Source organism: Arvicanthis niloticus, chromosome 6, assembly GCF_011762505.2.
Source record: "Arvicanthis niloticus isolate mArvNil1 chromosome 6, mArvNil1.pat.X, whole genome shotgun sequence".
Lineage (NCBI taxonomy): Eukaryota > Metazoa > Chordata > Mammalia > Rodentia > Muridae > Arvicanthis > Arvicanthis niloticus.
In genome coordinates, this window is record NC_047663.1 from 48,426,656 (window position 1) to 48,452,940 (window position 26,285).

Sequence of the window (26,285 nt, forward strand, 5' to 3'; positions counted from 1 at the left end):
ACTCCCCACAAGAGCTCAGGCTGAGCCTCTTCGTGGCTTCTCTTCCATACTCCTCCTTTCCAGGGTTCTATTCTCATCCCTTTGACTTCGCTGTCCCTAAGAAGTTTAGCCCTTGTTCCTTTGTTTTCTATGCCCGCTATACTCTAATCCTCCAAAAACATCTTTTAAAATAAGAATCACATTATTTCTCACTTCAAAACATAGTTTGCCAACTGTGTTCTATTCCCTCCCAAGACTAAGCTCTAAAGCTACTTTCTCCAAAAGCAGGCTCCAGTTTCCTCAGCAGATCTGTGGAGCTGCTGCAGCCTCACCAAAGACTTGCACATGCCAGCCCTAGCTGTAAGTTCACGCTTATACTGCTCTGTTAGGGTTTGCTCACATACACAATCTAGTTCACACTCAATCATGTTTCTAACCACCAACTTAACTTTATTGGTTTGGGGTATAAAATATCCCAGGGAAATAAATTACTTATTTATTATTGTTTAGTATTAAAATTATTTTTTCAAACAAAAATACTGAAAAGCTAGTTTGTTGTAAAATCTGATTTTATTTATTTTCTCACGAACTTCGATGCCTACCTAAAGATTTAGATACAACAGGAAACATTAAATGAGTTTAGAAGAGCCTACCCTGGCCCACCTGCTCTCAGGTGTTCAGAAGTGTAAGGATTAGAACTCTGAGAGGAAAGTATCCTGGCAGTTGGGAGCCAAGGAATCCTACAAAGTCACACTGCACACAAACCTCTCCCAAGAGATTGATTGGGAAGGACACAGGAGGGTGGCTGCCTCTGCTTGAAAGCAAAGAACTGAGCAGGAGGCAGGCTTTATATAGATTTTCCTGGTGGTGGTGGTAGGGTGCTTCCCAAGGTAGCCTGGGATTGGTGGGATTTTGTGGCCAGATCTTGGACTTTTTTTTTTTTCTCTACAGGGCAGAGCTTGGCCACCTGCATATTGAGGGGCTGGAAAAGTTAGAATGCTCTGGGACGGAACTCAGGGGCTTACAGGAAGGGGGTCAGGAACACAAAAGAGGGAAGAACAGTACCTGGTTTAGTACTGCCGACTGCTGGCCGTGGACAGGAATGCTGACGCTTTTCATCTAAGAGGTGACGGACATCTGCAAATTTCTCAGGAGGCAATTTGTTACCAATTCGGTTTTTTATATTGCTTGTGGATATACTATCTGCCCTCATGGGATTCCTTTAAGGGAAAAAAAAAAGCAGAGAGAGTATAAGTAACCAATTTCAACTGTGAGGAAAGATGCAAGAAAGAAAGTCTCATACTTCAGAAAACCTCAATTTAAGATGTCTGCCATTGACTTACAAATATCACTGTAATGTCTTACCAGGATCAACATGCTATGAAGAGATGGTGATGGCGACAGACTGCTGACTTTGACAGTGTGGCTTCCACATTATGCCTGTACACTTTATCACAGAACACATAACTGATGCTCCCTTCTCTAAGGATAAGCAAACATTAAGCAGACACCTGCAAAGAGGCTGAAACTCTGCTCACACAGGTACCATTGGCATGTAGTCCAGACACAGTTAATTCTACAATCCCCTTCTTTACAGAAGCCTTCTCTGTCTACAGACGAGGCCCTCCTCATGGTAGAGAGCATTGCTCTGCTAGAATTCTATATTAGTTCTATAAGAACTAAACACAAAGATGTGAACAAAGCCATACAAATCAACACAAAGCTCTTTTCCTTCCTGCCTGAGAGTACCTCAGAAAGACAGCAGGCCTCGTGGAGCAGGTCTGTAGTCTCAGCTACCCGGGAGACTTCACATGCTGAGTATTTACTCAGCACATTTAAATCCAGCATACTTGGTTTAGAGAGATCCTGCCTCAAATTTTCAAAAGATTTAAATAAAATCTATCCTTACTGAATCCTCTCATTAAAGTAACTACGTTCTCTATTTCAGAGGTCCATAAACATTAAGAAGAATAGCACCTAGCTCTGGTGACGGTATGAGTCACAAGCAATAATGTGGACAACGGCCTAGGAAGGGAATCTAGCAACACATATGAATTTTTAAATACATGGATTATTTTCTATGGCAAGGCAGACTTAGAGGGATCTATTTAGCTAGGGCAATATTAATAGAAACGTCAGGAACTATCAAAAGGTATTAGGTGTGGTGGAGCACACCTGGAATCCCAGCACTAAGAATGCAAATACAAAGTCAGCCTGGGCTCTGCAGTGAAACCCAATCTCAAATAAATAATAAACAAGGTGAGTAAGATGGCTGTGCAGGTAAGGATCTGTGCTTCTAAGCCTGACCACTTGTGTTCAATATTCATGGTAGAAGAATGAAAACTAATATAAAAACGATTACAACATGAAGAATCACATTTGTAATTACCATTTTAAAATCAAATTATAGGGGCTGAAAAACATGGCTTTTAAGAGTTAAACATGTTAAAAGCACTGGCTGCTAGTCCACAGGACCAAGGCTTGAATCTCAGCACCCACATGACAGCTTACAACAATCTGTAACTACAGTTCCAGGGGATTTGATGGCCTTTTATGACCTTTGAGGGTATGGCATGAATATGGTATACAGACATCCATGCAGGCAAAACACTCATCCATATAAAATAAAAATAAATATTAAAAAAAAGAAAATTAAAGACAGATGTGGTGGTGCATGACTTTAATTCCAGCACTTGGGAGGCAGAGGCAGGTGGATCTCTGTGAGTTTGAAGCCAGCCTGGTCTACAGAGTGAGTTCCAAGACAGCCAGGGCTAGCCTGTCTCAAAACCCTTGAAAAAGAAAATAAAGTTAGAGTAGGAATATGTCTCAGTGGGAGAGCGTTTACCCAGTACACACAGGACACCCTCCTGGGTTCTACCCTCAGCGTTGACAAAACAAATAAACAAGTACATCTAAAGTTAACATTGACTAAAAAGAGGAAAATAATTTTACCTAATACTTTTCAACTGAGATTCTACTTCGTCTGCATACATAGTCATTTTCATGCTTTTCTTTGGGGAGGGAGTAGAAATCATCTTCAGTTCCAGATCATAGTCCATCTCATCTGAGTCTGAGCTGCTCGCACTGGATCGCCTAGACATGCTACGCTCACGGGGTTGCTTGAGAGCTGGGAGCTCCTCATGGTACTCCACCACGACTCTGTCATCAGCATCCATGTCCTGGTCCTCCTCTTCCTCCTCCTCTTCTTCCTCTTCCTCAATGGGTTCCTCAGGAACATTCACTAATCCTGAAGAAATTTAACCCAAAAGGTTAATATTAAACTTAAGGCTAAACTAACAAGTATGTTTTCTACTCTATACTGGTAGAAGGAAAGAACGCCCCCTCTAAGACTGTACTGGAGAACTGCCTACAAGTGTCAACTGGATGTCACTCTTATTCTGACTTGTTTATCCAGGAGACTGGCTAAAGCATGACTATAGTAGTATAAACTCATGTACAATACAAGCAATCTTCATTATTCATGAGTTTTATATTTATAAATGTCAGATTTATTTTTGACTTTTAAATCAACACTCAAGGTACTGTCAAAAACATCTGAAGACACCTGCAGACTGACAGAAAACTGAGTGGCCAGATGTGTTCTTCCTGGTCAAGGCCACAGCAACACTACCTTCTTATTCATTACTCACAGTGCTAACAAGGTTCTTTTCAATCTATTAACTGCTGTGTTTTCACATCTTTTTTGGCCTGTGCTTTCACCTGCTACTTTCACTGTTTAAAAATGGTCCCTAAACTGGGTGATGGCTTATGCCTGTGATTCCATCATTGAGGCAGAAGCTGGTGGATCACTGAGAGTTCAACGCCAGTCTGGTCTACAACAGTGAGTTCTAGGACATCAGAGTTATAGGGGAAAAAAAAAAAAAAAAAAAAAAAAAAAGGCCCCCAAATATACTGAAATGTTGTCTGGTGTAAAAAGATGGTAGTGCACCTCATAAGAAAAATAACTATATTAAATAAGCCTTGTTCAAGCATGAGTTATAGTGCCCTCAGCTGTGAATTCAATGTCAGTTAATTAATAGTACATATTAAACCGACTGTCATTAAACAGAACACTTGGGACAGCAAGGTCACACACTGATCAGCTGATGACAACAGAATGACCAGATGTTTTCTACGATTCAATATGCAGTAATTCAGTGTTCAGTATAGCTTCATGCCACATGTAACTCCTAATAATAAAAATCAACATCAACTCTAAAGTTTATGGGCTAGGAAGCTAGAAAGATGGCTCAGTGGTTAAAAATGTACACTCCTCTTGCAGAGAACCAGAGTCAATGGTTTGTAACTCCAGATCAAAGGGAATCTGACATCCTCTCCTGGATGCCACAGGCACTACTACACAAACCAACACCTCCCACCACCATCCACAAATAATTAAAAATAAAATCTTTTTAAAAAAAAACATAAAATAATGCTTGCAGTTAAGTGGAAAAAGCAAATATAACATATACACTTATAATAATTATAATTTTTTGAAAGTAGACAATAAGATACATGTAAAATGAAATCAGTTACTGTATTGGGATAGTTGAATTAGGAGCATAAAGAGGTTACAATATCTCTTTTTGTTTGTTTTTCAAGACAGGGTTTCTCTCTGTAGCCTCTGTAGACCAGGTTGGCCTGGAACTCACAGAGATCCTCTGGCCTTTGTTCTCCAGAGTGCTAGGATTAAAGGCGTGTGGTGCATACCCAGCTAACAATGTCTTAAAGTAACTGAAAATGGAAAAGTATAATGGAAACTGTATGTATAAATAATATGCAGATTTCAAAGATACAATTCTGTACACATCCATTAGTAAAAGTATATATACTCCACCTCTTCCTGTCTCATCCAATGACATCGACACCTGTGCACGTTATTTTGTTTGTATATGGACTATACTGACTTACCTAGCTCTATAAAGTAGAAGACTGTACACGTCAAAATAAAATTCAATCTTTTAGAAAGCATAATGAAAATGATTCCTTTATAATAAAGATACAAGAAACAGAAAAAGAAGCCTCAAGTCATAACGTCCCATGTCTTGGCAGCATTCATATGCAAAAACCAATGTGTAAAACCACTCAACACAACAGCCTACTCACATCATTGGAAAGGGAAAACAAAGTCAGTCCATTTGATAAGGTTGTTTCCATGTAGTCGTTGACATTAATAGCAGAAAAATTAAGTTTCTAAGAAATTTTTAATTCTCTCTGTAACATATGGTCCTTTTAAAAACAGTTTTTATAAAATCATGTGACCTCTTGCACGGCCAATGCAAAATTAACCACGACTTACTTTCCTCTATGTTGGCAGAGGGTGGGGGCAAGGAAGAGAGGATGATAAAGTTTGGAACCTTAAAAGACTGTGTTAAGAATAAAAATAAGATTTCGAGAGCCAAACGTGTGTGTCTACCCAAGAGCTGAGCAGGCAACTACCGGAATGTCGGTGTTTATACGACGTCAAGCCAACGTCATCCCCAATCAGGGCTCTCTTCTTGATCACATCCCGCTGAATGCGACGGGAATGATATCTTCGCTTCCTGCAATATTGCCAAAATAAGCACACCATCAGAAACCAATAGGAAGGATGCTGAAATCCACTTCATTCCAGCTCCATAACGGCAGTGTTAGGTGCCGAAGCAGCATTCTTATATCATTGCACAGCTACGAACCATGAGCTTTCCCTCACTGGCCTTTAGTACACATTGGTTCTGACATTCCGCCACAGAACACCAACTAAGGATGAAAAACAGCTCAAGTAGTGTTCAAACTACTGCATTTTAAAGCCATGCTTGGTGGCACATGTCTGTAGTCCCAACACTTGGGAGGTGGAGGCAAGAGGATCAGGAGTCCAAGGTCCTGCCTGGCCACAGACTTGTCCAGATTACATGAGATACTGTTTTAAAAAACTAAAACCAAAAGAACCCCCTAAAACCAAAAAACAAACAAACAAACAAACAAACAAACAAACAAAAAAAAACAACATTTTGCAGTGGTCATGAGTGAAGACAGAGACTTGAAACTGACAAAATGCGAATAAAAAAACTCCTGAGTGGTTAACCATAAATGGACATAGATCTATGTCACCCCTTCAGGCTCAAGAAACACTGTGGAGGAAGGACCAGAAAGAATTAAGAGCTGGAGAAGGGCGAAGTGGAGTGAACGCTGGCTTCCTGGGTATGGCATGATTGCAGCACTCCTCAACTCACAGCTGTGACTGCCAGCACAAACCTACCCAAGACTGAGCTCACCGACCCATTACGGAATAGGGAGAGGCTCACAGGGCCCATGATTGATATGCGATTTGTAGTTGAGTGAGGAGGGAAAAGATTTTCTTCAGTGACTACTGGTAAGATACCCACTCTATCATATTCCTGTAAAAACCCTAACAAAACTCAATGGTTCACTCACACACACAAGAGAGCCATCGAAGTAGAAGGGAGCTAGTTGGAAGAGGAGTGGGTGGGGACAGGTGAGGCCAAGATCAAACTATGAAAATGCATTATCTATATGCACACTGATGTCATAGTGAAGCCTATTATGTGCTAATAGAAACATTAAGATAGGCACACAGCCATCACATTTTAGGGTTTTGGACTCACCATGAATTGCTAAGAATTCCTTTCATGCCTCCATAATTTGGATTTCCATATTTCATGTAATATTGACTTCTTCTGGCTGCTCCAAGTTCCTTTTTGTCATCTAGAGTTAATAGAACAGTTACTTAGTGTTTCCTATGAGAGTGAAAATAATATTGACTGGTTGATTTTGGATGTTTGCATTTTGATCCAGGGTTTCATGTAGCCCAGGTTGACCTTAAGTTTACAATATAGCAATAGAAAGACTATATAATCCACCTATAATACTTTTGGATATATGCCCAAAAGGAATCAAAATTAGCTACTGTAGAGTATCTGCGCATCCATGGTTACCAAAGCATTATTTGCAACAACCCATTCCATCAACCCCCAAAAGACCTTACAGTACCCTCATGGTATTGTCCCAAATTGGGACATACAGTGGCACATTCTACTGAGACAAGATACTGGCAAGCACATTTCTTCTGCTGGGATATAGGGGCACAGAAATTATGTAGAGATAGAACACCAAAGCTACCCTCATATGGCACTGTGGTAGATACACTGGTGGCAACACTGCTGTGACCATTAACAATGGATTCCTACCATGTGCTCCTGTTCCCTAGGAAGTTGTGGCAGGCTAAGCTCAGCACTGCAAGACTCATTTATCTGTTACTCGGCACAAAATACTGGCTTCCTTGCTGGCCCTAGTGAAGGTGAGCATCCTCTATGACAAGACATATGAGAACGTTATCAAACAGGCAGACATGGTAGATAATGGGCTCTCCCAGTGGGAGGAAGGGGATCAGATCCTTGGTGTTCACTTGTTACTACACTGAGCTGCTAAGGCTGTCTATCTTCATCTCACCTGAAACTGGCCCAAAGACACCAAAGGCAAAGGTACTGCACACATAGCTCTGGTTCAGGAGGAGTTTCTGCAAAATCAGACTTCTACCAGCATGCTAGATGCTGGCCTAGGCTGTGGTGAGAGAGTCCCTAGTTCAGTGATTTCAGGTGGATTCAAGTGTGGTGTCAGTGGAAGGGAAACAACACCTTTACTACTGGTCATCACTGTTACCTACCAGGATGACCAGGATGGACACAGTGGTAGACTCAGTGTGTGCCGAAGGAATCTCATTTCATTTCAAAGCCAGCTCTCTTGCCACAGACATGGTGGCATCTCTGGGATGAAGCCCTGGATCAGATCAGTATAGCCCTAACTAAATCCTCATCCACAGCAGCACCTCAGGTGTGGGTTCTACATGTTAGCAGGTACCGTGAGCATTGCCAAAGCCCTGTTACAGTGCTCAGCACCTATGGCTCCAACAAAAATCCTACTTTAATAAAACTTACTTCATAAAAACAAAGTGTCAAGCCAGATATGGTGGCTCACACATTCAATCCCAGCACTTGGGAGGCAGAGACAGGTAGATCCTTGAGTTCCAGGCCAGCTGGTTTACAAAGACAGTTCCAGAACAGCCAGGACTACACAGAGAAACCCTGCTTTGAAAAACAAAAACAAAGGCTCACAAAACACCCTGTTTGTTTTTCTATGTGGAATTTCAGAGTCAAATAAAAGGGAGGTCAAAAGGGGAAGGGAGAGAATGTATGAACAAGAAGAGGATAAAATGTGACCCAGGAACATCACAAGCATGTGTGGGAATGTAACAGTGAAACAAATGCACACTAACAAGTACAAATGTGAATGAAATGCCTTTTCAGTCAGTACGCTGCTTTTTCATAAAGTATTTGTTTAAAAGAAACTTTATTTGAGCTAGCTTCTCAACAACAGGAAAGTTTTATTCAGTAATTTCATCATTCTGACCAAAAATCAATACCAAATATCAAATTTACCTTTTGTAGCAAATCTCATGAATAGTCTATTTCCTTTAGCAAGTTTGTTAGCTGGACGGAGATCATTTCTTAACAGAGACTCTTCTTCTACCTGAGACAACGTGTCCAACTTAAGAAAAGAGAAAAAAAAAATACACTGTCAACATGAAAATCCCAACATTTTTTCATACTTTTTCTGTACAGTTACCATTAGGAAGCATTCTGTCTTTTATACCCATCAATGTTATAGCACTTGTTCCTCTGGAGACTTCTGAAGCCAGGTTTTCTCTGACTATCTCGCCTAAAAAATAATGCCCATCATTTTCTATCTCTTTCAATATAAACACTTTAAAAATTATGTGCACAGGTATGTGTCTGTGTGGAGTTATGTGCAGTTGTCTACAGAAGACAGAGCAAAGTTGGATACCCTATAGTGAATATAACAAGCAGTCGTAAGCCATCCCACATGGGTGCTAGAAACCGAACTCAGGTCCTCTGCAAGCATAGCACATACCATCCCTGCAGCCCTTAATCTCTCTCCTTTCATCCTTTACGGTCTTCCTGCCTGGTGCTAGCCATGTCTCCTAACAGCATGCAACTGTGTAGCTGCCTTCCCCTCTAGAATGCAGCCTCCAGTGAGGCAAGGGCTTTTTTTTTTTTTTTTTTTTAACTTGATAGTTTGTTCCCAGAATTTGCTATATAGTAAACACAACGTAAATATTTAAACATGAAATGAATATACTCAGTTGAGGACACTGATCAGAGGCACAGCACTTGCCTAACATGTCTAAGGCCCTAGGTTTGTCCCAGCACCCCCCCCCCCAAGACACACACACACACACACACACACACACACACACACACAAAATGTTTCAAATGAACACTCACCAACATTTCTAACAAACCCTATTTGCTTTTTCTTATTTTATTGGATAGGTAACACTTCAAAATGTTTCTTAATAAGCCCATTTTCTCTTCTTCACAAGGATAAACACTATTCTAAGATTCCAAGATGAACTGTTGCATCCACACAAACTAAAAGGCTGGTGCACCTTCAGAAGGTTCCATGGTAAAAGCTAGACAAAGAACACAGCTTACTAAGTCTTTAAGTCTTACATTTAAAAAGACAGTAAGCACTTTTTTCAATAAAACCTTATAGATATCTTTGCCCTATTACTAACCTCTACATCACTTGAATTCTCATCTTCAACTTCTCCTTCTTCAGTCTCGTCGTCATCTGAACTGTCTTCCTGCTTGTCTAAAATGGAGTGTGAGGGACAAGAGGAACCTTAATGTAACCCCATCATAAACTTGTAAAGTTTAAAAAGCCCAGTGTTTCCTATTCCTATTGACTTAAACCAGAGTATCATAATTGACCTCAGAAACATCTGGTGAGGCAGTGTTCATGATGCTCTACGTAAGGCCCTGAACAGGTCAGTGCACAGGACGGGCAAGGGTTCTCTGTGTGTATAGTTACCTTTCTTGTTTTTCTCAGACGACTTGTCTTCACTGGCATCTCTGCTTCTTATCTTATCCTGGGCTGGTAGAGAACTCATATTGATGAGAGCTCGTGTGGCCGTCATCTCATCCAGCCAAACCACATTACCTAAAATAAAACATCACCCGCATCCAAGTGTAAATTTTCTGAGAGCAGGTGTGGCATCAGGTTCACTGCCACAGCCTCACTGGCTGCAAGGCTGTAAGTCAATGTGAAAACCAGCTCATGAAAAAAAGTATACAATGGTGGCAAACGCCTCATGAATGTTGTCTAGAGCTACATTCCCAAACCCAATTCCACCAATAACTGTTCTAAGCAATGAACTGCCTGAAGCCAAATGTGGCAGCACACACTTATAATCCCAGCATGTGGTAGGCAGATGCTACTGAATTCCCAGTGCTAGGCCAGGCTAGGCTAAACTAAGACCTGTCCCTCCCCCCCCCACCCCACCCCCCCAAAAAAAACCTTCTGAAACACAGTGATTGCTTAACTTTTAAGTTAAGGTTAACTTTTTTCTCCTAGGCTAAGGACAAAAGTTAAGCATAAGCAGTTTGGGCAATAATTATTCAAAGATAGTAAGAACTCTTTAAAAATCATAAACAAAAGCATACTAAGCAGAAAATGTGGGTATACTCACAGGAAGTATCATCCAACCACTCAATGTGAGCTGGAGGATATTCCTTAAAATAGGAAAAGATATCCTGGGTACTCATTTCATCCACTCCACAAATGTAGATCGTCTCTAGTCTCACCTTGGGGATTGCTGAAAAACAAGACACAGAATTTTCCTACCTGTTATTTACAGCTTGCTAAGAATTCTTCCAGTGTTCAGACAGAAAATGGACAGCACTGACAAAATACATTGCCCCATAGGACTGTTCACAGTACTGGGGCCTTTCTCAAACCCTACTGTCCTGTCACTCCCCCCAAAATATACACACAAAAGAAAAAAGAAATTCTACAAATCAGAAAAAAACCCTCAAAAACGAACAAAAAAAGATCTAAAACAATTTATACAGACAGAAATATAAATGGCAGGTAAAAATATGAAGAGATGGGTTGACCTTCCTACTAATCTGAAAGTTCATATTAAGAAGATACCAAGCTGGTTGTGGAAGTGGACACTATCAATTCTAGCATTTAGGAAACAGGCAGGCAGATCACTGTGAGTTCTTGGCCAGCCAAGGCCACATAGTGAGAGCCCCTATCTAAAACCAATAAAAAAGATACTATTTTCTACTGAGTAGATTTTATCTTTTGCACGAAACACGGGCCACATGGGAAGAGTTCCCTCGGCTAGGAAAGCATGGACAAGTACTCTAAAGGGTATCAGAATGTACTCTAGCACATCTCCTAAAAATCTATGCATTCTCAGCCTCAATCCTAACACAAAGGAGCTCACATAACAATGTTTAGGACAACACTATTTCTAATAATCCAGCAGCTATGAGGGTAATAAGTTATGGCTTACCCATATTAAATAACTTATGTTTTACTCAAACTATACATAGAATATAACACACACAGAGAAGGGGTGGGGAGACAGAGACAGAGATTATATACTAAAGATTCTAATACATAATGAATGAAAAAAAAGTTATTAACAATCCCCAAGGCCTGGGAGATGGCACAGTTGTTAAAGAGCTGGCTGCAACATAAGCCCGAGGAACTGAGTTACAACCCCAGACGCCACATAAGAATCCAGATGAAGTGGCATGCATCTGTAGGCCCAGACTCCACAGATGGGAGATAGACAGAGCTCATGGGTCAGCTGGCCTGGAGAACACAGCACAGCAGAAAGAGACCCTGTCTCAACAAGGTGGAAAGTAAGAAACTACTTCCAAAAGTTGTCCTCACACTTCAGCATGCACACATCCACAAATAAATACATCAATATGTAGCATTAAACACCTTAATAGCTAAAGGAAAAAGCCTTCACAATACATTGAAAAGAGCTGTTACATCTGGTGAAAAAAAAAAAAAAAGCTGAAAGCCATGGTCATCTGAGTGTTTCCATGAAATAGATTATCTTATCTAACCTTTTTAATTGTAAAATATGTAAATATGTCATTAAGGATTTATAAATCCTTATATACCTACTACCTGGTGTTAATTCCTTTAAAGACCTCAGAGACTAATGGGGAAGGGGTTGTGGACCAGGAGTGGTGGGGAGGAGCAGAGCAGGAGGGAGCGCTGGAGGACACAACTTAACAAAGCTTGACATGTACACGGTTGGAGATGACAGAAGTCTACCAATCAGTACAAGTAGTAATAACTTGTAAATCTTATGCAAATAAGACATCCCATAGAAAACTGGGGCCTTATAACCTCCCTTCCTCTTCTCAAGTAAGTCTGACAATTCTTTTCTCATTACTCCCAAGCATGTTTTTCTTTTAACTGATACATGAAAACAGGGCATGCTGGCTCAGGCCTGTGATCCTCCCACTCAAAAGGCTGAAGCTAACTTGGGCTACATAGTGAGTTGAAGAAAAGCCTGGGCTATAGGGTAAGGCCCTGTCTCAAAAACAAAAAGTAAAGCAAACACCTATGATTAATTTCTGGTATAAAATTCAAACTCTTTCTCTTTATATCTTTGAGATATATACAAAATCATTCTCTATAATTACCCTCCCATGCAATTCCACAACCAGATCGCCTTACTCCAAACTAAAACAATAGCCATTGATCAATTATCTCCAACCCTCTATCGTTCCTTTTCTCCCAGTCTGGTAACCAACATCTGACTCTCTACTATCACTGAATTCATGTATTTTAGAGTTCATAATAGAATCTGTGCTACTGTTTACCTGTGGCAGGCTTAGTTCATTTAACATAATGATCTCTACTTCTACTATGTTGTCACAATGACAGGGCTTTGCTTTTTTATAGCTGAATAGTATTCCATGAGAGTATGTACTACATTTTCTTAATCTACTCATCAGCTTGTGGGGCAGATGTAGCTCTAAGACAGGGTTTACCTAGCATGTGTAAGGCCTCAGCTTTAATCCCTAGCACCAGAAATGAGCATTTAATTAATTTCCTGTCTTGGCTATGTGAGCAGTGCTACAATAAATAACAAAATGCACAGGTGTGCAGATACCCCTTCACATTCTGCTTTTCTTTGGCTATCTGCTCACAAGTTGTGTATTAGGTTTTATGGTAATCCTACTGCTTAATTTTTTAAGGAACACACATAGCATTTCCCTCCATACAGCTACCCCAATTTACATTCCCACCCACAGTGCTACCTTAAAGATTACAGTCTAGAGCTTTGAGTAGGTTAAGCCTAGATGGTAGAAGCAGGTCAGCAGGCTTATTATTAACTCAAAATGTTTGGAGCCATGACTAATATTCCGACACTGAAACAGGATCTTTCATTACAGAGTTCATGTTGGAGAACCATGAAATCAAGTTATAAAACACACAAACAAACTCATACAAACTCTTATCATGTTTTAAGAAAGTTTATAGCTTTGTGTTGTGGTATATCCATAGTTATCCTGAGGTACATGCTGCTCATGGAACATAGGTTGGCATACCCGAGAAATACTTAGGGGATGGAGAGATGGCTCAGCAGTTAAGAAAACTTGTTCTTCTTGCAGAGGACCCAGATTTGCTCTCAGGGACTGCATATACATGAACACAGACAAACATGCAGGCAAAACACTCATACACATAAAGCAAAATATTTTTTATTAAAAAAAGACTTGTAAAATCTGAAACAAATTACCAAAAGAAAACAGGAGGAAAGCTTCAGGTCACTGGATAGAAAAGAATTCCCTGGATAAGATCCCCTAAGTACAGGAAACAAAATCAAAACTAAACAGATGGATTATACCAAACTCAAAAACTTCTTCACAGTAAAGAAAATAAAATAATCATCAGAATGAAGAGACAATTTGAAAAATGGAAGACTATATTTGCAGATAATACCTCCAATAAAAAGTTAACATCTGGACTATATAATGGACTCTAAAATCCCAATAGTAAAAAAAAAAAAAAAAAAAAAAAAAAATCCAATTTAAAAATAGGCAATATGGCTGTGTGTGGTGGCGTAGGCCTTAATCCCAGCACTGAGGAGGCAGAGATTTTAAAAAAGGGAATGCAAGTTCAAGACCAGCCTGGTCTATACAGTGAGATCTAGGCCAGCCAAAACTACACAGTGAGACACCTGCCTCAAAAGAAAAAAAAAGGCAACAAAACAACTCCTAGTGATGAAAGAGGAAACAGTCTGGGTGTTATGGAGAATACATACTTATTCATCTGGTAAAATAGACTCGATCATGAGTCAGGCACATGAAAAAGGGAACAAAACTCAGTATCACCACATCATATTATATACTAACAAAATATCACAATACTAAAAAAGAAAGCCTACAGATTAAAAAATAGTTTAAACACAAAAGAAGAGTGAAAGGGTCCAGCTTAAGACCCATGCTACCAAATGGAAATGGAACCCACTCCAACACTGCCTAGAGGGCCAGAACCCAGAGGCTGGAGAGCCCAGAGAGCCAGGATAGAACTAAGCATGACCAATAAAAAAAAAAACAAAAAAAAAAAAAACAAAAGTCAATGAATCAATTCCTAATGGTAGTCTGCTATATTTGTAGACAGGAGCCTAGCATAATTATTATCAGAGAAGCTTCATCCAGCAAAACCCACAGAATGAACTAACCTGGGCTCACAGAGACTGAACTGACATGACAATCAGGGAGCCTGCATGGGTCAGACCTAGGCCTTCTGCATATATGTTATTTTTCTGTACCTTGGTCTTCTTGTGGAACTCACAGTGGGAGAAGGAGTGTCTGACTCTTTTGCCTGGTTTTGGGACCCCTTTCCTCCTACTGGGTTGCTTCATTCAGCCTTAATATGAGGGGAGGTTTTACTGCAACTTGATGTACCACGTTTGGCTGATCTCCATGGAGGACTGCCTGAGTGAATCCCAGATGGAAGGTGGGGGAGAGGAACTGAGAGGGGAGGAGGGAGCAGAAACTGCAGCCAGTATGTAATACATAATAAAATAAATTTTTAAAAAATTTATTATTTTTTTTGAGTATAAGAATAAAGAAAATTATTCATTTTATTTGTTCCATATTATGAGCCTGTCATGTGCATGCTAAGTAAACATACTACTTCTGAGTTACACTGTCAGCCCTTTGAAACGGTTTTGAAATGATATTCCATCATGATAATTCAAACTGCTGACATAAAACATTTTTATGTAATTTGTAAAATATTTTTTAGATATATGAAATCTTTAAAAAATGTATTTATTTGTTTGTTTTATGTATATAAATGCTCTATGTATACTGTGTGCCAAAAGAGGGCATCCAATTCTATTACAGATGGTTGTGAGCCATCATGTGGTTGCCGAGAATTGAACTCAGGACCTCTGGAAGAGCAGCCAGTGCTCTTAACCACTGAGCCATCTCTCTAGCCCTAAAACTTATTTAAAAAGAGTGAAAGAATAAAAAATTCTGTCTGGATATGTTTAATTTATCAGAATGAGATACATATTGACAATGGACAATTTTCTTCAAAAGAAACAGGTCGAAAATCAGACTTGGTGACACAGGCCTTAATTCCAACTACTAAAGAAGGCTGATGCCGAAGGACCCCAGATTCAAAGCCATCCTGACCCCGACTCAAAATAAGAAAACAAGGACTAGAGATGGAGCTCACTGAGAAAGCACTTATCTGGCACGTGCCTGTGGTTTGTTCTAAAACAAACAAAAAAACAAACAAACAAAAACAAACAAACAAAAACAAAAAACCCAACAACTTGCCAGAAACAAGGCCCCCAGAGATAAGAACTTGGTTAAAATCGGGATCTCATGGGAGGATGCCAAAGGAAAAGGCACACACATTGCTGGTAATGTAATTGCAAAATAAAACAAGCCTAAGAAGGTGGGCAGACTTACAGCCAGTGAACTGCGTATTTATTCAGTGCTGCTCTCAGGCCAGGTGCTTGGCACCATCTTGGATGCTTCAAAGGGGAAGGAAGATGACCAGCAACAGAGTAGGACAAAAGTTCAAGTCTTGAGGACAGCAGATTTCAGAAAACTCAAAGAATAAATCAATCCACAGTCCTCAGATTAGGATAATTAAAAGAATAAAACTTGTGGCCCCTAAACACAGAAAGAGTTTCAAAAGGCTCTATGAAAAGTCACATGAACACTTAGGTGAGCACAACCTATCATACAAGCCTGGGAGAGGAAAAGAAAGGGTCAATTCCAGGGACAAAGGGAACATTTGCAGTAACAGAAAATGCTGATACAGAACTGTTAGGAAGCAGAACTCTAGAAAGAGAAGAGAGAGACAAAGCCCACAGCCAGCGAGACCAGAAGCAAAGACACAACCACAGGGACAATGACAGAGTGTGGGTGGCACGCTGCAGTAGCCTGTCATGACAAGAACCATGTTTCCAGAACAATACAAACAGACCTATCAAAAGTACTGACAGTGCTAGGCAGTGGTAATACATGCCTTTAATCCCAGCACTCAGGAGGGAGAGGCAGGTGGATCTCTGTGAGTTCAAGGCCAGTCTGGTCTACATAGTGAGTGGACAGCCAGAGCTATACAGTGAGACCCCATCTCAAAAAACCAACCAAACAATAACAACAACAAAGTGCTAATAGCTTTTTTTTTTTCCATTAATTGCTTTGCTGCAAAACAGAAAAAGGCAGAACTGCTGATCTGCTTTGCTCTTCCACTAATAGCAGAACCAAAAAAAAAAAAAAAAAAAAAAAAAAAGTGCTGACAGTTTGCTGGGAGTAGTGGCATAAGCCTTTGATCCAGAACCAAAACACAAATGAAAAATAACATAAGAATCATTTCCATAGATTTAGATCTTCTGGTCCAGAGTTACATTACATCCCAACATGCTGACTTCAGAATTAGGCAGTAATCTCTACAGAGGAGCAGGGAAAGAGAAGTACCTTGAAGCCTTGAGAAGGATTAACCCCATACTGATTTAGACAAGAGGAGGAAATTCAAACTTCAGATTGCAAAGCTTTACGTCAGTCTGAAATTTAGTAGGCAGAGGCAATGATCCCTTAAGACACCAAATCTTTCCTACAGGAAACAGCATGAGTTAGTAAAAAAAAAAAAAAAAAAAAAAAAAGTCACTCTAGACTCATGCTCTGGGATTTGTTTTTGACAAGATTACTAAGTCAACACAATTCAAAGAATGCTGTGGATGGTGTTCCATCAGAGTCAATGTGTACCAGGAAGACAATGCAGTTGTTTCTCTGCAGATGGAAATATACTGTACAACCCAGCTGACAACTGGATCAAGTAAAAGAAACTACACAGACTTAAGGTGGAGAAGATACAGTGAAGACAATAAAGAGTTGCCTAGCACAGCACTCAGCAGGTAGGATGAGAGCCACAAGGTCAGGGAACTTCTAGCTTAAGACAGGTCTACTGCCATGGCTGGAGAGAGAAAGAGAGAGAGAGAGAGAGAGAGAGAGAGAGAGAGAGAGAGAGAGAGAGAGAGAGAGAGAGAGAGAGAAAGAGAGGCACAGAGAGACAGAGAGAGAGAGAGAGAGAGAGAAAGAAGAAGAAGAAGAAGAAGGAGGAGGAGGAAGAAGAAGAAGGAAGAAGAAAGAAGAAGAAGGAGAAGGAGGAAGGAGGAAGGAGGAAGGAGGAAGGAGGAAGGAGGAAGGAGGAAGAAGAAGAAGAAGGGGGAGGAGGAGGGGAGAGAGGGGAGAGAGGGGAGAGAGGGGAGAGAGGAGAGGGGAGAGAGGGGAGAGGGGAGAGAGGGGAGAGGGGAGATGGGGGGAGAGGGGAAAGAGGGGAGAAGGGGGAGAGGGGGGAGAGGGGGGAGAGGGGAGAGAGGGGAGAGGGGAGAGGGGAGAGGGGAGAGGGGAGAGGGGAGAGGGGAGAGGGGAGAGGGGAGACAAGGACCAACAAGCCTGCCGTTTAACACAGATACCATATCTAGAGTCTACACAGCACCTAAGGAAGGACATGTAGAAACCAGAGAGAGATGGGGGATCAGAAAGACATGTCAAACAAAAGAAAGTTGGTCAGGACCAAAAGAGGTGGCTCACACTAGTAACCCAGTACTTAGAAGACTGGGGCAAGAGGACTACCTAAGCTCTAGGCCACCTGGGCTATCCTAATACCTTGTCTCAAAAGAAAGAAAGAAGGGCAGTGGAGCTGCAGTTCTCTCTCATTCTCTCTCTCTCTCTCTCTCTCTCTCTCTCTCTCTCTCTCTCTTCCTTCCTTCCTTTTTTTTTTTTTTTTAAAGATTTATTTTATTATGTATACAGCATTCTGCCTGCATGTATGCCTGCAGGCCAGAAGAGGGCACCAGATCTCATTATAGGTGGTTATAAGCCACCATGTGGTGCTGGGAATTGAACTAAGGACCTCTGGAAGAACAGCCAGGTATAACCCCTGAGCCATCTCTCCAGCTCCTGAGGCTGTATTTCTGTCTCCTAAGTGAATGAGCAAAGTACTTAACAGTGTTTTTTCTAGGAGTCACACAGCAACCACTAGACAGAAATTCCTAGAGAGCAATGCTCCACACAGGCAAGTATCCTAAGACAAAGTTGCCTACCCCATGATTCTCATACCATCCCTGGATCCAAAGGGCCAAAGGGAAGAAGTTGGTCTAAATACCCTAGAATGTCCCTTCCAACCATAAAAGCTCTGATCCTGCAGACTTGAGGACCAAAGCTATTTAGCAATCTACTATTTAGACATCTGAAAGTAGCAAATTCCTTTTGATGCATAACAGATGTAGCCTGTGTCAAGTTGTGTCCCTGAATGCTAGCAAAATTAAAACACAGGCTTCCAGTCAGTCTAGACTTCTAGTCCAGCCCTGCTACATACCTGGCTATGGAACCTCAGACAAGTTTTTCACTCTCTCAGCACTTTGATTTTCTCATCAGTAAAATCCCTCAGGGGATTGCTAAAGGACAAATTAGTCGCATAGCAGAGCAACTGTAACTCAGTAAGCATTTAACAAGTGTTATTATTGTTGATATTAGTAAGAAAAAAAATCAGTTGACACCTGCTGTAGCTGTGGATATGAAGATACTTATTTCAATCCCCCTCTCTAAGAGGCTGGTCTGCTCAGGCAACTACTTAGAAAAATGCCAGATAACTAACATCTACCGGATACCTACTATGTGCCAAGCACAAATCTAAGAGCTGCAACATTTTGTCAGACTCCTGACAATTCTGTCTAATTTTGTCAAAGTTTACAGAGCTACAAAAAGAATCTGAATCCAGACAAGTGGGCTTCAGAACCTTTGCTCAAAACCACTGGTTCCCAATCCTGTCCAATCCTGACTCCACATTAAATTACCCAGGAGATACAAAAATAATAGTTAAATTACCCAGGAGATACAAAAAATAATACCTCTAAGGCTTATCCAACTGTATCCACCCACAAACCTCCCTTAAGTTCATCTGGGTGAGTAGCAGTATGGCCTGGGTTCAGGAACTTCGGTTAGGCCATCTTGCCTAAGGCTTGTTTTCAGGTTGCACTATAAAATGAGCAATATTTCCCAACTGATGTGCAGGCAACTTGCTGCCTTTTAAATGAAATATCTGCATAGCTGAGTATGGTAGCACACACCAATAAACTCAGAACTTGGGAGTCAGAGGCAGGAGGAACAGAGTCCATGACTAGCCTGGGCTACATGAGATTCTACTTAAAACAAAAACTTGGCAGAAATGTAAGATTCTGATTGCTTTTTTATAAGCAGAATAAATATTGTTGAGTAAAATTTAACACACACACACCCCAAATCCTACTAAGGTAGGTACTGTATTTCCATTTTTTAGACAAGAAATATGAGACTTTAAAAAGTTCAGTAACTATTACTAGTGACAAAAGAACTGGCACTAGATTCCAAGAAAGTTTGCGACCCTAAAGGCACCAGAGAAGAAAGAGTTTTAGAGAGAGGCATGGACTATGGCTGGGACTGGTGGTGTAGTAAAATATGGAGCTTTCAAAGCTCATCTGTGAGAGAAGAATCCAAGGTCTTCCTAGACCTAGATTGTGCACGCACACGCACACACACCAACAGACTAAAGATATTCAAAGTAAGGCTGGTGCTACGGCTTAGAGGGTAAAGGCACTTGCACCTAAGTCTGACCACTTGATTTTGATTCCCAAGATCCACAAAATAGGAATGAACCAGCTCCCTCAAGTTATCCTCAGACCTCCACACACAGGCTGTGGTATATACAAAGACACACAATAAAAGAATTTTTTTTTTAAAGTAAAGTTTAAGTCTTTAAAGTCAAACAGATATAGGTTAAAATCCTGATTCTTTCATTAGCTCTGAACAACTCATTAAACTTCTAAAACTTGCTTCTTCCTTTGTAAAATAATTATTTAAAAAAATGTATTCCTCAAAGGCTTGCTATGAGAAACAAATATGTGTGCTTAACCCAGTGCCATAAGAAAACACGTTCCTGCCGGGCGGTGGTGGCGCACGCCTTTAATCCCAGCACTTGGGAGGCAGAGGCAGGCGGATTTCTGAGTTCGAGGCCAGCCTGGTCTACTGAGTGAGTTCCAGGACAGCCAAAGGCTATACAGAGAAACCCTGTCTCGAAAAACCAAAAAAAAAAAAAAAAAAAAAAAAAACCAGGTTCCCAACAAACAGTAGCCATTTTCCCTCATCCAGCAGGTTTATGAGTTTCTAGTTTCATCAACCAAGCATGACTAAAGAGACACACACAACACCACAGAGTTTCAACATACAGTAAGAAGACTGCCTCCTGAGCACTCCTCTATAAACACCAATATTTATAATTACAACAGAGAGAGGCCTTTTATATTCATGGATTTAGATAAGAAGTAAGTAAGAAGGATGCAGGCTCACTCAATTGAAGGCTCTCTTTTTAAAAAATTGATTTGCTAGTGAGTGTCATGGCGTACCTCTGGAATCTTAGAACTTGGGAGGTAGAAGCAGAAGACCATGAGTTTAAGATCATCTTCAGTTTGAGATCAGTCTGAGCTACACGAGACACTGCCTCAAGCAAGCAAACAGAAAATTAGTAATTGGGCTAGGGCTGTGGTAGCTTGAGTTGATTAACATGAGTTAGTCCCAGAGTTACACCTAGCACCACAAATAAACAAAAATAAACAAAAAACCCACCACTATCAAGTGCCTTGCTCTGAGTTCTAGGATGTACATACGTCTCAGCTTTGACACAAGCCTCTCTGACAATGTTTTCTGTTCTACTGTTCTAGCTCTGACTGAGAAATACCGGACAGTATCCCACCTTTACACAGGTGATGTCAGAACCCCTTCCTCTTGGGTATTTGGAAGATGATTGGACATACAGGGCAAAGCCAGACACATGAAATGACAGCAGAGAAAGTCGTTCTTCAAACAGAATGAGAAAATTTCCCCAAACACACTGTACCTTTCTTCATCATGTCTCTGTCCAAGGCTACATTTCTCTGGGCAAGATTTACTTCTGCTCGAAAGTGGAAGCGCTTGGCTCGCTGTTCTTTCTTTTCAATTGCTTCCTAGAAAGTAAAAAAAGAGGCAGGATGAGGAAAGTTAAATCACAAACATGCGCCAACCTTCAAACAAATCAGAATAAATAAGCAACCTTGAATGTGTTTTGCAGAGAACTGGACATACGCAGCATATAGTAACCCCACTGAAATAATTTCCATTCTGTCATAGCCTATGAATGCATCCAGAACATTATAAGAAGTCAAGAAGTCAGTGAACACTTGTTTATAAAGTTTTCTGATATTTCATGTATCACCAGCAATCACACCAAGAAGTTAAAACAAACCTTCTCAATTTTCCTAGTGCAGAAATGGAGATACAAAAAATGTAAGAAGGTTTGCAGGAACTATCTCCTCTCCTCTAGCTCAGGGCAGCTCTGATCCAGTGCTATTTCTAGGAAGCCCACAACCACCATTATCACTTCACACTGTCTGGGGCATGGTAATCACACCCATTATGCTCTTCCACATTATGTATGCCTGAATGGTCCACTCCCTAAAGGCCACACCCCCATTTAAAAATAACACCAGAGCAAAAATAGTCTCCTCTATTCCAGCCTTATGTGCATGAAATTGCCCGTTTTTGTTCGTAAGTGACAAAGAGCATTAACACTGCTGAAAAAAACATTCGGTTTTGTAAATCTCTTCCAAAAGTGAAAATAATTCAGGTCTAATTATGATTTTCTGATGGCTCTCAAGAGCCCATCAGTAACTGCATAATAACTGAAGGTCTGACTAAAACCAGCTTGTGGGTGTGAGGAAGCAGCAATGCTTCTGTTATTTCATAATAGTTATGCTCATTATTTTCACTGAAATCTTCCTAGCACAAACAAAAATCTACTTTCTTCAGCTTGTCTGTGTGTGCTTAATGTATAGGTAGGAACGTGTGTGTGCATTTGAGGGTGGGGGAGAAGGTCTTCCTTACTGCTGTGATACAGATGCAAACACACTTCTGTGCATTTTGTTTTGTTTTAACATGGGTGCTAAGGATCTGAACTCAGTTCTCATGCTTACACAGCAAGCACTTTACTGACTGAGCCAGTGAATCTGCTAGCCAAATCCTTTTCCCGGGTATCTGTTTCAAGTGTTTAGAAAACAACGTCAAGCCGGGCAGTGGTGGCGCACGCCTTTAATCCCAAGCACTTGGGAGGCAGAGGCAGGTGGATTTCTGAGTTCGAGGCCAGCCTGGTCTCCAGAGTGAGTTCCAGGACAGCCAGGACTACACAGAGAAACCCTGTCTCGAAAAACCAAAAAAAAAAAAAAAAAAAAAAAACCCAACAACGTCAAGTTGAAAGCAGTCCACTTCTTAATGACACTGAGAACATTTCACTTTGTACTATTTTCTCCACTAGAAGATGCTCAGGTCTTTCTTTTGGCCTTTAAGTATCTAACAAAAACTGAGAGAGAGAGAGAAAGAGAGAAAAACTATAAAAAGCCAAGTATGACATACTCCTATTCTTGTTTTCAAAGATCCAGTATATAAATACATACTATTGTTTACATTTTAAATTGGGCCTGGAGAGATGGCTTAGCAGTTAAAAGCACTAGGGGCTCTTACAGAGGACCAGGTTTCAGTTTCCAACATCCACATGGTATAGTTCACAATTGTCTGTAACTCCAGTTCCACAGGATCTGATGCCCTCTTCTAACCTCCCCAGGCACCAGGCATGCATACAGTACACATAATACATGTAGGCAAAATACTGATATACATAGAAAATAAAAAATATAATTGAAATGGAAAATTCTGTTTCAAACTGAACAACACACATTTAAATCAGGAAGGAAGAAAAGGTCTGAACTGAATTAAAGCAATGTAGTAACAATTTATCACATGGAAAATAAGAGGCTTCACTCCGAGGCATTATAATAAAGATGGTACAATGGTAATAGCAATCACTTAGCAAAAGACAATATTGTCAGGATATATAAGGACATCCTTGGGTAGGCAGATGTAGATATTTGACATTATGATATAATATACATATACATTATATACATATTATATATTATACATATATAATATGTATATGTTATATATAGATGAGACATATATCAGCAACAAAAGAAAAAAAATGAGGTAAAGTATTTACTATTGTATAAGTGGTAAAGCCCAAACTCATGAATTCCATCTGTTTATCACACTGAGTAATCAGTAATCAGTCTGTCTCACCTTGGAGGTGACGTCAATTCCAGTGATGAAGCTGCCAGCCTTGTTCTCGTATCTTCTGCTTGTGTCCTAACAGAAAAGGAAAGATGAGAAGCTCTGACAGAAAAATCCACCATAAAAGGCAGCCTGACAACCCTTCTCCATTCTAACAACCCTTGTTAGTAGGAAGTCTATCTCTGAGGCTCCACAGAGGCAAGTAACCATTCTAATAAGAAGTCTTTTCCAGACCCCAGGTAGGAGCCTGTTCATAACATTAAGTAATTCTGTCAACTTGGGGTATTTATATAAATGAAAATCTAAAGTCTTTTGTGAAAAATGTCAAAAATGAGATAGTCACTTAACTTCCCAAACCAGATAGGACAAAGTTTCCGAGAAAGGCCACTAGGTGGAGCATCGAAAATGCTTGAAGTCCTAGATCTCTGGGGAAAATACAGCCTAATACAATGAAAAAAGGAGGGGAAATGAATCGAACGAGGACTAAAGTCTCAGGTCTGCAGCCAATACCCTGGACACCGCATTCAACCTCTAGGCTCTGCTTTCCTCTACAATATCTGTCTTTCTGACTTCTGCTCTCCTTTGTGCTTAAGACAACCCAACATTTCTCCAACAATCTTGTTTTCATCTCTGATACTTTTGTGTTTGCTGTCCTCCCTGCTAGGAATTGATCCCTTCCAACTGGCATGGTCATTTGGGGTTAAAGTTGAATCTAACTATCTCGGGGGACTTCCCTGTGCATACCAACTGTTTCACTTCCCTCCTGGCCACTGTACTTTTTCTATCCTATTAACAGGGTGTGTTTTCTTTGTAGCACTTAACACAAAAGGAATTTATTTACTTGTGTCCCCTACTAGGGCAAACACCAAGAGGGAGTTTGCTCTTAAGCACCTAGAATTACACCAGCACACAGAGAGGTGTGTGATATATACATGTTAAACAGATCGAATAGGTAACACCTAAGTCACAACCACACTATAATCTATAGATGTTACCAAAGATTCTGTCACTTGTCACCGCTACCTTATCCTTCACTCATAACTTCAAATGTAAAACCAAGACCTGCTATCTCGGGGGGGGGGGGGGGGGAGGGGAGTTCATGTTGTGTGTGAAAATCGGGCTATCCTGGCCTCAGACCGCTTTAACTGGCATGAGAATACCAAACCACAAGCAAAACACTCCTCGTACCCACTGTGGTGAAAGAAAGATTAAGTATCACTGTGTGTCAGAGGCTGGGACCACCGAGTAGATGCAGTGAAGATGCGCTGGGGAATGGGGACCCTCATTCACGATACCAACACGAGTGTCTGCTGTTTGACAGGTCTAGCCCTCCCAAGCGAAGAGGTCCTGCTAAGTGACACCAACTCCGCTGGGGTAGGACCCATCAGGAGACCTGGATGCCAGCGGCACCTAACACTTCCTTTCAGGGCTGATGCAGGTTCTGTTCCCGCCCGCGGCTCCCTTTTATCCCGAGCCAAACACAGTTGATTCGTTCCGGGCCACGGGCCCGCACCGAGGGGCGGCGGGAGGGGTGTCCCCAACTCTCTCCGAGATCCCCCGCCTCCTCCAGCGCTCTCTGCGCGCCCATTTCCGGACGCCCCGGCGTCCTTTCTCTCTGGCGCTCTCCGGGTCATGCGCGGCCCCCGCCTTTCCGCGCTCGCGCCCCTCTCCCGCGTTCCCGGACTTGCGCCAGCGCCGCTGTCCGCCGCCTCCCCGCCTCGCTAGGGACACTCGCTCGGCGACCTCCTCAGCCCCCGCCCCTCTCGCCCGTACCGGGAGCAGTTCCTTTAGGGAGCGCCGCACCGGCACGATTTCCAGCTCGCCTTCTTCCACCTCCATGGGCTCCGGCTCGCCACGCTCCAAACCGGACTCCACCTCGGGTGACGGAAGCCCCAAAGCCGGCCCAGCGGGGGCCTCCGCCTTCACAGACACTCGCAGGCCGCGAACGGCCGCCATAGCTGCCAGCCGGCCGCACCACAGAAAGCCCGCCCCTCACTCCCGCTGCCTAGAGCGCCGTCGCTGATTACCACAGAGGAGCACTGCGGTCACCTAGAGCGTCGTCCTTTTCTACCAGAAAGCCCTCCTTATCTCTGGCGCCCCCTTGGTGGCCTAGGAACCTGGGGCCGGCTTGGGGCGGGATTTCGTGGGGGAGGGGGCGGGACGAAACAGGGATGGAGGTGGGGCGTTGTCTGAGGTTCCAAAATACCTACACTTGGAGGACTATACTTCTAAGAACTGCTGAGCAGTTACTGTGTGCCGAATGCTTCCAGGGCTTGAACCCTTACAACTCTATGAATAAAATTTTATTACTTTCATTTCACATAGGAGAGAACTGAGGCACGGTTCTCTCAAGGTAGTTTACCTCGATCTGAGCCTAGGCAATCGTGCTTCAGAGCCAGAATGAACTATAATCTATCATCTCGACAATCTGAGCGTTTACAAAGTTATTTCCGTGGTAACTTTGTCTCTGTCAAGTCTTCCAGTAATTGAACCATTTTATGTAGTCAAAAATTTAAACTAGGGCCCAGTATAGGGTTACATGCCTATAATCCCAGCAGTCAGGAGGCAGAGGCAGGCGCATCTCTGAGTTCCAGGCCATCCAGGGATCCAAGGTGAAACCCTGTCTAAATTTAAACTGGAAAGGGAATACACGATTGATTGTGTTCCCAGCAGGAGGATTAGGAGCTCAAGTTATCCTCCTATTACACCAGGGGCAATTGCTAGCTCGAGGCCAGCCTA

At 41.6% G+C, this 26,285-nt stretch overlaps 1 protein-coding gene across 2 annotated transcripts in view; it reads right to left on the reverse strand.

Moving 5' to 3' along the window:
- The window catches only part of Ncbp3 (nuclear cap binding subunit 3), a 28,647-nt gene extending 3,105 nt beyond the window's left edge, over positions 1-25,542 (reverse strand). Inside the window, exons 1-11 of one of the 2 annotated variants that reach the window (XM_034508033.2) lie at positions 25,320-25,541; positions 23,556-23,621; positions 21,286-21,391; positions 10,529-10,654; positions 9,871-9,999; positions 9,575-9,651; positions 8,415-8,523; positions 6,585-6,684; positions 5,419-5,522; positions 2,932-3,226; positions 1,045-1,199 (exon numbers count right to left, since the gene is read on the reverse strand). In XM_034508033.2, the coding sequence (XP_034363924.1) occupies positions 1,045-1,199; positions 2,932-3,226; positions 5,419-5,522; positions 6,585-6,684; positions 8,415-8,523; positions 9,575-9,651; positions 9,871-9,999; positions 10,529-10,654; positions 21,286-21,391; positions 23,556-23,621; positions 25,320-25,502 (1,450 nt within the window). In that variant the 5' untranslated portion in view covers positions 25,503-25,541. Of the gene's footprint in view, positions 1-1,044; positions 1,200-2,931; positions 3,227-5,418; positions 5,523-6,584; positions 6,685-8,414; positions 8,524-9,574; positions 9,652-9,870; positions 10,000-10,528; positions 10,655-21,285; positions 21,392-23,555; positions 23,622-25,319 lie in introns of both variants that reach the window. The other variant, XM_076936365.1, reaches the window with a different exon arrangement.
- Between the last annotated feature and the right edge of the window lie 743 nt (positions 25,543-26,285).